Source organism: Hylobates moloch, unplaced genomic scaffold (assembly GCF_009828535.3).
Source record: "Hylobates moloch isolate HMO894 unplaced genomic scaffold, HMol_V3 SCAFFOLD_19, whole genome shotgun sequence".
Lineage (NCBI taxonomy): Eukaryota > Metazoa > Chordata > Mammalia > Primates > Hylobatidae > Hylobates > Hylobates moloch.
The window spans coordinates 5,887,287-5,900,110 of NW_026652294.1; the positions used below are offsets into that span (position 1 = coordinate 5,887,287).

At 45.3% G+C, this 12,824-nt stretch overlaps 1 protein-coding gene across 2 annotated transcripts in view; it reads left to right on the forward strand.

Moving 5' to 3' along the window:
* The window catches only part of SMARCB1 (SWI/SNF related, matrix associated, actin dependent regulator of chromatin, subfamily b, member 1), a 45,555-nt gene that overhangs the window by 18,682 nt on the left and 14,049 nt on the right, over positions 1-12,824 (forward strand). For both annotated transcript variants that reach the window (XM_032139462.2, XM_032139463.2), the window contains exon 6: positions 9,038-9,204. In XM_032139462.2, coding sequence (XP_031995353.1) covers positions 9,038-9,204 — 167 coding nt within the window. The remainder of the gene's footprint in view (positions 1-9,037; positions 9,205-12,824) is intronic.

Sequence of the window (12,824 nt, forward strand, 5' to 3'; positions counted from 1 at the left end):
TGAGTTTCACTGGGCTGTTCCTCCTAGGAGTCCTCATGTAAAATATGATGCCCACTGAAAGTAATTTAGAATAAAGTCTTAACCAGTGGAGAACCAAAATAGTGTTGTTCTGCGAACTCTTCCTCAGCTCTGAGTGGTATTTGGCATGTGTAAGAGCTGTGATTCTTAATTGGTGGTTAGAAGGCCATGCCAAAATTGTTATTGATTTGCTTTGAAATTTCATACATTTTAAAGGTGGGCATGAGAGTCTATCACAGAGGGATTAAATATGTGAAGTAGCATTACTTGAGTAGCATGAATGAAGTGTATGTTCAGGCCACCTTCAGAAGCAGGATTGGCCAGGCATGGTGGCTCACGCCTGTAATCCCAGCACTTTGGGAGGGTGAGGTGGGAGGATCACTTGAGGCCAGGAGTTTGAGACCAGCCTGGCCATCATGGCAAAACCCCATCTCTACTAAAAATATAAAAATTAGTCGGGTGTCGTGGCACACACCTGTGGTCCCAGCAACCTGGAAGGCTGAGGCACAAGAATCACTTGAACCCAGGAGGCAGAGATTGCAGTTAGCTGAGATTGTGGCACTGCACTTCAACCTGGGCGACAGAGTAAGGCTCTGTCTCAAAAAAAAAAAAAAAAAAAAAAAAGAATCAGGATTTTTCTCAGGTTTCTGGTAGGTGTTGTGATGAGTTTGAGGTTATTTTCTCTGAAAAGGACTTGAAGTAGTGCTTCTCTGAATCACTGGTGATGTATGGTGTCACCTGCCTTAACAGCCTGCTGAGGGAGGGAAGTATTAAAATCCTCCAGAAAAGATGAGTTGCCTAACCAGAACACATGCGGACATAGACGCCATTTTCACCCAGAAGGGGAACAAGGGAATCCCCTCAGGAAGAGGTTTGGAATCTGTCTTGGCACACAGGCAAAGGAGTGATTAGGGCCCTGAGTGTTACACTTGGCTACAGAAGGCAAGTTTTTAGAGATTTATATCCACATGCTTGTTTTGGGCTCTAAAAAATTAAATGAGGCTGAGCACAGTTGCTCACGCCTGAGGCTGAGGCGGACAGATCACTTTACCCCAGGAGCTCAAGACCAGCCTGGGTGACATGGTGAAACCCCATTTCTACAAAAATTCACCAGATGTGGTAGCGCGTGTCTGTGATCTCAGCTACTTGGGAGGCTGAGATGGGAGGATCGCTTGAGCCCGGGAGGTTGAGGCTTCAGTGAGCTGTGATTGAGCCACTGCACTCCAGCCTGGGCAACAGAGTGAGACCCTGTCTCAAAAACATTTTTTTTAAAGTTAAAAAAAAAAAAACCAAATGATAGATTCAGGAAGCCAAGTGAAGCCCAACATGATTAACCCAAAGCAATCCATGCAAAGACACATCATAATTAAACTTCTGGAAACTCAACACAAAGAAAAAAATCTTGAGAGCAATCAGAGAAAAAGGAAAACTTACTTATAGGGAAAAGACAATAGATTTCTTTTTTTTTTTTTTTTTTTTTTGAGACAGTCTCATTCTGTCGCTCAGGCTGGAGTGCAGTGGGCATGATCTCGGCTCACTGCAAGCTCCGCCTCCCGGGTTCACGCCATTCTCCTGCCTCAGTCTCCTGAGTAGCTGGGACTACAGGTGCCTACTACCATGCCCAGCTAATTTTTTGTATTTTTGTATTTTTTTTTTTTTTTTGAGACGGAGTCCCGCTCTGTCGCCCACTCTGGAGTACAGTGCCTTGATCTCGGCTCACTGCACGCCCCGCCTCCCGGGTTCACGACATTCTCCTGCCTCAGCCTGCCGAGCAGCTGGGACTACAGGCGCCCACCGCCATGCCTGGCTAATTTTTTGCATTTTTAGTAGAGACAGGGTTTCACTGTGTTAGCCAGGATGTTCTCGATCTCCTGACCTTGTGATCCGCCCACCTTGGCCTCCCAAAGTGTTGGGATTACAGGCGTGAGCCACTGCACCCGGCCGAATGATGGTAGATTTCTCATGAGAAACTGGAGTCTAGAGGAAGTGGCATGATATTTTTCAAGTACTGAAAGAAAAGAACTGTTAATCTAGAATCCTGTACCCAGTGACAATATTGTTCAGGAATGAACGATATTGGACATTCTTAGTCAAGACATTCTTAGATGAAAGAAAACTAAGTGCTGGGCGCGGTGGCTCATGCCTGTAATCCCAGCACTTTGGGAGGCCAAGGCAGGCGGATCACGAGGTCAGGAGTTGGAGACCAGCCTGACCAACATGGTGAAACCCCGTCTCTACTAAAAATACAAAAACAATTATCTGGGCGTGGAGGCGCATGCCTATAATCCCAGCTACTCTGGAGGCTGAGGCGGGAGAATCATTTGAACCCGGGAGGCAGAGGTTACAGTGAACGGAGATCACGCCATTGCACTCCAGCCTGGGCGACAGAGTGAGACTCCAACTCAAAAAAAAAAAAAAAAAAAACTATCCCCTGCAGACCTTCCCTAAAAGAGTGGCTAAAAGAAAGGAAATGATTGCCGGCGTAGTAGCTCCCCACCTGTAATCCCAGCACTTTGGGAGGCCGAGGCAGGCGGATCACAAGGTCGGGAGTTTGAGACCAGCCTGACCAATATGGTGAAACCCAGTCTCTACTAAAAATACAAAAATTAGCCGGGCGTGGTGGCACACGCCTGTGGTCCCAGCTACTCGGGATGCTGAGGTAGAAGAGTGACTTGAACCTGGGAGGCGGAGGTTGCAGTGAGCCGAGATCACGCCACTGCACTCCAGCCTGGGCAACACAGCAACTGACTCTGTCTCAAAAAAAAAAAAAAAAAAAAAAAGGAAATGATTAAAGAAGAAACGTTGGGACATCAGGAAGGAAGAAAAGAAAGCATGATAAACAAAAATGTAGATAAATAAAATAGACTTTCCTCTCCTCTTGGGTTTAACAAATTATGTTTTGACAGTTGAAGCAAAAATTGTAACAGTATCTGATATGGTTCTAAATGTATGTCGAAAGATTTAAGCCTGGGCACGGTGGCTCATGCCTGTAATCCCTGCATTTTGGGAGGCTGAGGCAGGCAGATCACCTGAGGTCAGGAGTTCAAGACCAGCCTGGCTAACATGGCAAAACCCTGTCTCTACTAAAAATACAAAAATTAGCTGGGTGTGGTGGCGGACGCCTGTAATCCCAGCTACTTGAGAATGGGAAGCTGAGGCAAGGAGAATTGCTTGAACCCAGGAAGTGGAAATTGTGTTGAGCTGAGATCACACCGTTGCACTCCAGCCTGGGCGACAGAGCGAGACTCTGTCTCAAAAAAAAAAAAAAAAAAAAAAAGATGGATAAAGGTAAAACATTAATCAAAGGAAAGCTGGAATGACAATGTTAGTATCACTAAGGCAGACTTCAAAGAAAATGACCAGAGACAGAGAAGGACATTAAATAATGATAAAAAGATAAGTTCACCAAGAAGACATAGCAGTCCTAAATATGTGTGCAGCAAACGACAGAGCTGGAAAATATGTGAAACAGTATCAGATAGAACCGAAAGGAGAAATAAACAAATTCACAATCATCAGAGACCTCAGCATTCCCCTCTCAACAACCGATGGAACTGGACGGAAAATCAGCAAAATGATGTAAGATCAAAAACAGTATCGACCAACAGAATCTGATTAGCATTTATAGAACACTCCAGCACAGCCGAATGCACATTCTTTCAAGTGCCTGTGCAACACATACCATATAATCCGTATAATGGATCATAAAACAAGTTTCAACAAATTTAAAAGAATTGAAACCATTTAGACTGTGTTCTCCAACCACAATTGACTCAAATACTTGTAAACTAAATAACAGACTTCTAAATAATCTGTGGTTCAAAGAGGAAGTCTGTAGGAAAATTTAAAAACATGCACAGACCTAAATGAAAATGCAGCATATCAAAATTTGTGGGATAAAGCTAAACAGTGCAATGCAGATTATCTGTAGCACCAGTGCGTACATTAGAAAACAGGAAAAGCTTTCCTCAAGTCGATAATCTAAGCTCTAATCTCAAGAACCAAGAGAAACAAAACCAAAGGAAGCAGAAGGAAAGAAGGAGATTTGAAGAGCAGAAATCAATGACATTGAAAACAGAAATCAAACAATAGAGAAAATTAATGAAACCTAGCTGGTTCTTTGAAAAATTAATAAAACTGGCAATCTCTAGCAAGGTTGACAAAAAGAACGTAAATTATCAATATCAGGAATGTAATGGGATGTCACCACAGACCCTGCAGATTCAAAAGGAATACTGCAAACAATTCTATATCTATAAGTTTGACAACTTACACAAAATGGATTAATTTCTTGCAAAACACAAAGTACTACAACTCATCCAATATCAAATAGATAATTTGAGTTGCCCTATAACTATTAAGGAAACAGAATTTGTAATTTAAAAACCCCAAAAAATGGCCAGGCACGGTGGCTCTTACCTGTAATCCCAGCTCTTTGGGAGGCTGAGGTAGGAGGATTACTTGAGGCCAGGAGTTCAAGACCAGCCTAGGCTACATAGCTGGATCCAATCTCTAATTAAATTTTAATATAAAACTATTTTTAAAAAGGAAAACAATTCTCCCCCCCCCCAAAAAAAATCTCTGGGCCCATGTGATTTCACTGGAGAATTCTATCAATCAAATGTTGACAAATGCATTAAAACCAATTCTAAACAATCTCTTCCAGAAAATGGAAGAGGAGAACGCACTTCCTAATCAGTTTTATAAAGCTCGTATTACCTAGATACCAAACCTAAAGACAGTACCAAAAAAAGAAAAATACAGACCAATATCCTTTATGACTAAAGATGCAAAATCCTTAGCAAAATATTGGGAAATAGAATTCGGCAATGTATAGAAATAATTACATACTGTGACCAAGTGGGATTTATTGCAGGGATGGAAGCCTGGGTCAATATTTGAAACTCAATCAATGTAATCCACCATATTAACACACTAATGAAGAAAAATCACAGGATCAGATCAGTTGATAACAGAAAAAGCATTTTGTAGAACTCAACACCTGATGATAAAAATGCTCAGAAAAATAATAGCAAGAAACTTCCTCCATTTAATAAAGAGCGTCTATTTAGTACAGAAAGTCCTGTTGCTATTTTTTTTTTTTTTTTTTTTTTTAGACGGAGTATTGCTCTGTCGCCTAGGCTGGAGTACAGTGGCATGATCTCAGCTCACTGCAAGCTCCGCCTCCTGGATTCACGCCATTCTCCTGCCTCAGCCTCCCTGGTAGCTGGGACTACAGGTGCCCTGCCACCACGCCCAGCTAACTTTTTGTATTTTTAGTAGAGACAGGGTTTCACAGTGTTAGCCAGGAATGTCTCGATCTCCTGACCATGTGATCCACCCGCCTTGGCCTCCCAAAGTGCTGGGATTACAGGCATGAGCCACAGAGCCTGGCCTCCTGTTGCTAACATTTAATAGTGAAAGGTTGCATGCTTTCTGCCAGAGACCAGGAACAAGCCAAATATGTCTGCTGTCACTATTCTTATTCAACATATTGTTGGAAGTTCTGGCTAATCCAGTAAGCCGAGAAAAGGAAATAAAAGACGTGTAGATTGGAAAGGAAGAAATAAAATCCTATTTGCAGATGACATGATTGTCCATGTAGAAAATCCCAAGAGATCTACAGAAAACTTGGAGAACTAGTAACTGAGTTCCCCAAGATCACAAGATACAAGGGATACAAGGTAAACATACAGAAATCCATTTTATTCCTATATACCATTAATGAGTACCTAGACACAAATTAAAAATACATTACCATTTATCATCACTCAATAAAAAAAGGAATACTTAGGTATAAATCTAACAAAACATGTACAGGATTTATATACCAAAAACTATAAAACACTGACGAAAGTAATTAAAGAAGACCTAAATAAGTAGACATATCATATTCACGGATTAAAAGACTCAAGATGATGTCAGTTTTCCCCAAATTGATATACAGATTTAATGCAATTTCATTGAAAATCCTAGCAAGAATTATTTTGTAGATATAGACGAGATTGTTCTAAGATTTATATGGAAAGGCAAAGAAACTAAAATAGCTAAAGCAATTTATTTATTAGTATTTTTTTTTTTGAGATGGAGTTTTTTCTTTTGCCCAGGCTGGAGTGCAGTGGCATGATCTCTGCTCACTGTAACCTCCACCTTCTGGTTTCAAGCGTTTCTCCTGCCTCAGCCTCCTGAGTAGGTGGAATTACAGGTGCCCGCCATCATGCCCAGCTAATTTCTGTATTTTTAGTAGAGACAGGGTTTCACCATGTTGGCCAGGTTGGTCTCGAACTCCTGAGCTCAGGCAGTCTGCCTGTCTCAGCCTCCCAAAGTGCTGGGATTACAGGTGTGAGCCACCGCACCCGGCCAGCAATTTTGAAAAACAGTAAAGTGGGAGTAATCATTCTACCCAATCTCAAGGCTTACTATATAGCTACGATAATCAAGGTTGTGTGGTATTGGTGGAGTGACATACCGTGATGGAACAGAATTGAGAATCCAGAAACAGACCTACACAAACGTGCCCTCCTGATTTTTACAAAGATGCAAATGTGATTGAATGGAGGAAAGACAGCTCATTCAACAAAATGGCACTGGAGCAATTAGACAATCATAGGCAAATAGGCTGGTGCAGTGGCTTACGTCTGTAATCCTAGCACTTTGGGAGGCTGAGGTGGGCGGATCACCTGAGATCACGAGTTGGAAACCAGCCTGACCAACATGGAGAAACCCCGTCTCTACTAAAAAAATACACAATTAGCTGGGTGTGGTGGCGCATGCCTGTAACCCCAGCTACTCGGGCGGCTGAGGCAGGAGAATCGCTTGAACCTGGGAGGCGTAGGTTGCTGTGAGCCGAGATCGTGCTGTTGCACTCCAGCCTGGGCAACAAAAGTGAAACTCTGTCCCAAAAAAGCAACAACAACAAAAAAGGCCAGGCACAGTGGCTCACGCCTGTAATCCCAACACTTTGGGAGGCTGAGGCAGGCAGATCACCTGAGGTCAGGAGTTTGAGACTAGCTTGACCAACATGGAGAAACCTTGTCTCTACTAAAAATACAAAATTAGCCGAGCATGGTGGCGCATGCCTGTAATTCCAGCTACTTGGGAGGCCAAGGCAGGAGAATTGCTTGAACCCAGGAGGCTGGTTGCTGTGAGCCAAGATCACGCCGTTGCACTCCAGCCTGGGTAACAAGAGCAAAACTCCGTCTCAAAAAAAAAAAAAAAAAAAAAAAAGGGCAAAAGACACGAAGAGAAACTTCACTAAAGAAGTTATACAGGTGGCAAATAAACATTGAAAAGCTTTTCCACATTGTTAGCCTTAGGGAAATGCAGGTTAAAATTACACTGTTATTCCACATCTTTAAAAAGTGGTGACAGCATCAGATGCTGGCGAGGATGTGGAGGAACTGGGTCACTCATAAGCTGCTGATGGGAATGTAAAGTGGCTGGAAAACTGCCCTGGAAAACAGTTTTGCAGTTTCTGTTAAAAACTAAACATGCGGCCGGGCACGGTGGCTCACACCTGTAATCCCAGCACTTTGGGAGGCTGAGGTGGGCGGATCACGAGGTCAGGAGATGGAGACCATCCTGGCTAACACGGTGAAACCCCGTGTCTACTAAAAATACAAAAAATTAGCTGGGCGTGGTGGTGGGCGCCTGTAGTCCCAGCTGCTCGGGAGGCTGAGGCAGGAGAATGACGTGAACCCGGGAGGCGGAGCTTGCAGTGAGCCGAGATAGTGCCACTGCACTACAGCCTGGGCAACAGAGTGAGACTCCATCTCAAAAAAAAAAAAAAAACACTAAACATACAACCAGTGTACCTGAGCATTTATCCTGGAGAAATGAAGACATGTTTACACAATAGCCTGCACATGGATGTTCATAGCAGCTTTATTTATAATAGCAGGAAACTGGAAATGATCTAGATAGCCTTCAGTGAGTGAATAGTTAAAGTGAGGCCCCTTCGTACCACAGAATGTCACTTGGCAGTAAAAGGAAGTGACAACCTGGATGAATCACTGGACACAGATACAGTCCTGTATCTTGACTTTTTTGGAGGAAACTGGGCGCAGTGTGCATGGAATTTCTCTGTGTTGTTTCTTGCATCTGCACAGGAATCTACAATTACTTAAAAAGTTTAATTTTAAAATGCTCTGGGCAGTGTATTCACTGGGTGTTTACCCCATGCACCTGAGGTTCCTGCTGTTGCTGCCCTGCGGGCTGTTAGGATGCTGGTCCCCAGCGTGTCTTTAGGGCAGGGAGGAAATAGTGGGGCTATGATCTGTTAGGCAGACCTGCTTCTTGATGATGGAATCCTGCTGTCTGCTCTGAGGGAATTTTTCTTGGCTTTTTCAGCTTATCCTTGCAAGGCGTCTTATCAGTAAGGTCTGGGCAGAGTAGGGAGAGAATGTTGACTGAGAGGACCTTGCTGAGGTCTGGCTGGCCACACATGGTCCCTGTGAGCTCCCATCTGGTACAATTACTTTTCCAGGATCTGGGATCTGTAGGGACCTCCACGCTTGTGACCTTGTTGAGGCCCTGCTGCTGCTACTGCAGTCAGAGGCCTGGAAATCGCTGTGGCTTGGCACAGTGTGTTTTGCTCACATGAGGCCTGGTATTGGGCCAGCCTCTGTGCCATCACGTCTGCCACCAGTTCAGCACAGAGGGGAGTAAAGAGATGGCACGCAAGCTTCGATGTGCCTTTGCTGGCCTCGCCCGGATCATCTCATTAGTTGGGATAATCTCATGCGCCCACCCAGTTATGAGTGGAATGGGGGTAGTGTTTATGGCCATGACCACCCCCAGGGCATGGAGCAGGAGGTCTGTACAGGATGAGGGCTGGGGGCCTGCTAGTCATGTGCTTCCTCCTTCCACTCCCAGTTTCCAGGAAGGCCACCCTCAGTGTCCTGATTGTCATCTCCTGCATCCGGAGATGTTTGGCTTCAAAGAGGAAGGGGTGAGGGAGGCCAGTCCATGCCCAAGCACGGTGCAATCTGTTGGCATCCCTTCCCTCTCCTGATTTCAGAGAAGTTGATGACGCCTGAGATGTTTTCAGAAATCCTCTGTGACGATCTAGATTTGAACCCGCTGACGTTTGTGCCAGCTATCGCCTCCGCCATCAGACAGCAGATCGAGTCCTACCCCACGGACAGCATCCTGGAGGACCAGTCAGACCAGCGCGTCATCATCAAGGTGGGTGACTTCTCATCCAGCACTGGAGCCTTCCTGGCCCTCAGGGTGGGTGTCATCATGGAGCACTGAGGGTACACCAAGGCCTCAGCAGAAGCCCGTCTTTGGGTTCCATGTCATCTGGAAAGTCATAGCACCTGGCTTTGCTCCTTGCAATCCCCCAGGAAGGGCATAGTCTGAGTTCTCATAGTAAAGTGTTACATTCTGCACACATTCAGGGGGTGCCTCTGAGGCACTGCCAGGCTATGAGCAAAGCCCGGAGGTCTAGAGGAGGTGAAGGCAGCTGATTGGCTGGGCCAGGCTGAGCGCTCCAGGGTGGCCTAGTAACCCAATAAGACGCTGCCTTAGCGGCCATATTACAGGTGAAGAGGTGGGCACGTGGAGAGCTGAGATCACCTGCAGAAGTTGCAAACTGGCCAGTTGAGAAATGGTGGGGCTGGCGATTGGGCGCAGGCCTGCACCCTGCAGAGCCTATAGCATAATCCTTGCTGTGCTGAGCTGCCACTGCCAGACTATGCCTTGAGGGTGAGGGGGGCTTTGAAAATAGGAAGATATGAGAAGTAGATGAAATTGGCACATGTGATGACCCTAAAAAGGTCAGTGGTTTGGTTAGATCTGATGCTGTGCCTTTGGCTTCCATTTTAGGAAAACGTTGATGTACAAAAATAAGAGCCATGTTACAAAGGGTTCCTGAAAATAGTCTTTGGGGTGGAGGAGCCTCGGGAGGGACGCCTCCTGTGACCGAGGGACGCCTCTGCCCTCTGCGCCAGATGGAGCCTGGGCCCACTTCTTCCCACTGTGGTTCTCCGTGGCACTTTACAAAGATTTTGGGAAATAATGTGGGGGAATCACCAGCAACTTCCTCTGTGGTCCCCTAAGTAGCAAATAACTAAATATCTTATTTAGTTAGTTAAGAGTCTCACTGTGTTGCCCAGGCTGGAGTGCAGTGGCACGATCTCGACTCACTGCAACCTCCACCTCCTGGGTTCAAGCAATTCTCCTGTCTCAGCCTCCCGAGTAGCTAGGATTACAGATGCCCGTCACTATGCTAGGCTAATTTTCGTATTTTTAGTAGAGACAGGGTTTCACCATATTTGTCAGTCTGGTCTCAAACTCCTGACCTCAGGTGATCCACCCACCTCAGCCTCCCAAAGTGCTGGGATTACAGGCATGAGCCACCGCACCTGGCCTAAATACTTTGTTTTCTTTCTTTCTGTGTGTGTGTGTGTGTATGTGTGTGTGTGAGAGATGCAGTCTCACTCTGTCGCCCAGGCTGGAGTGCAGTGGTGCGATCTTGGCTCACTGCAAGCTCCGCCTCCTGGGTTCACACCATTCTCCTACCTCAGCCTCCCAAGTAGCTGGGACTACAGGCACTTGCCACCACGCCTGGCTAATTTTTTGTATTTTTTTTTTTTTTTAGCAGAGACTGGGTTTCACCGTGTTAGCCAGAATGGTCTTGATCTCCTGACCTCGTGATCTGCCTGCCTCAGCCTCCCAGAGTGCTGGGATTACAGGCATAAGCCTGCAATACACCGTGCCTGGCCAATACTTTATTTTCTTGATTAATATTTTAAAATTGTGGTAACATTCATAACATAAAATTTACCATTTTAACCACTTAAGTGTAAATTCAGTGGCAGTATATTCACATCCATGGCTGTGTAATTATCACCACCACCCATCTCCAGAATTCTATCATGTAAAACTGAAACTGTCCATCAAACACTAACTCCCCATTCCCCCTCCCCCAGCCCCTGGCAAGCACCATTCTGCTTTCTGTCCCTATGAATTTGACTACTTGAGGTGTCTCATTTACATTCCATAAGGGAATCATGCAGTATTTGTCCTTTTGTGACTGGTTTATTTCACTTAGCAGAATGTCTTCAAGGTTCATTTATGTTATACCATGTCAGAATTTCCTTCCCTTTTTAAAATGTATTTATTTTTAGACAGAGTCTTACTCTGTTGCCCAGGCTGGAGTGCAGTGGCACAGTTACGGCTCACTGCAACCTCTGCTTCCTGGGCTCAAGTGATCCTCCCAGCGCAGCCTCCTGAGTAGCTGGGAAGCTAGGACTACCGGCACACTCGCCACACCCGACTAATTTTTTGTATTTTTTTGTAGAGATGGGGTTTCGCCATGTTGCTCAGGCTGGTCTCAAACTCCTGGGCTCAAGCCATCTGCCCACCTCAGCCTCCCAAAGTGCTGGGATTACAGGCGTGAGCCACTGTGCCCAGCCTCCTTTCTTATTAAGGCTAAATAATATTCTGTTGTATGGATCTATTACATTTTTATTTGTTCATCCCTAAATGGACAGACACTTGGGTTGCTTCCACATTTTGGCTATTGTGAATAATGCTGCTATGAACCTGGGTGTGCAGATATCTGTTGGTGTCCCTGTTTTCATTTATTAATTAATTAATTCATTCATTCATTTAGATGGAGTCTCACTCTGTCGCTCAGGCTGGATGGAGTGCAGTGGCACGATCTTGGCTCATGGCACTCCTGTCTCCCAGGTTCAGGCGATCTCCTGCTTCACCTTCCTGAGTAGCTGGGATTACTGGCGCCCACCACCATGCCCAGCTAATTTTTTTGGATTTTTAATAGAGACAGGGTTTCACCATGTTGGCCAGCTTGGTCTCAAACTCCACCTCGGCCTCCCAAACTCAAATGATCCACCTGCCTTAGCCTTCTAAAATGCTGAGATTATAGGCGTGAGCCCCTGTGTCTGGCCCCTGCTTTCATTTCTTTTGGGTGTATACCTAGAAATGGAATTCCTGGATCGTACGATAATTCCGTGTTTAGTTTTTTGAGGAACCACTATACTGCGTTTCTCAGTGGCTGCACCTTTTTATATTCCTACCAGCAATGCACAAGGGTTCTAATTTCTCCACATTCTCACTGACACTTGTTAGTTTTTCTTTTCTTTTTTTTAGACAGAGTCTCGCTGTGTTACCCAGGCTGGAGTGCAGTGGCATGATCTTGGCTCGCTGCAACTTCCATTCAAGCGATTTTCTTGCTTCAGTCTCTCGAGGAGGAGCTGGGACTACAGGCGCATGCTACCACGCCCAGCTAAATTTTGTATTTTTAGTAGAGACAGGGTCTTATATTGACCAGGCTGGTCTCGAACTCCCGACCACAGGTGATCCACCTGCCTTGGCCTCCCAAAGGATTATAGGCGTGAGCCACTGTGCCTGGCCAGTTTGCCAGTATTTTTTTGAGGATTTTTGCATCAACATTCCTAAGGGGTGTTGGTCTGTAGTTTTCCTTTCTTGTAGTATTTTTTGTCTGACTTAGGTATCAGGGCAATGAGTTAAAGAATAGTTTGAGAAGGATTGGTGTTAGTTCCTATTTAAATGTTTGGTAGATGGCCGGGTGCAGTGGCTCACGCCTGTAATCCCAGCACTTCGGGAGACCGAGGCAGGCAGATCACCTGAGATTGGGAGTTAGAGACCACCTGACCAACATGGTGAAACCTCGTCTGTACTAAAAATACAAAAATTAGCCGGGTGTGGTGGTACACGCCTGTAATCCCAGCTACTCAGGAGGCTGAGGCAAGAGAATTTCTTGAGCCCGGGAGGCGGAGGTTGCAGTGAGCCGAGATAGTGCCACTGCAGTCCAGCCT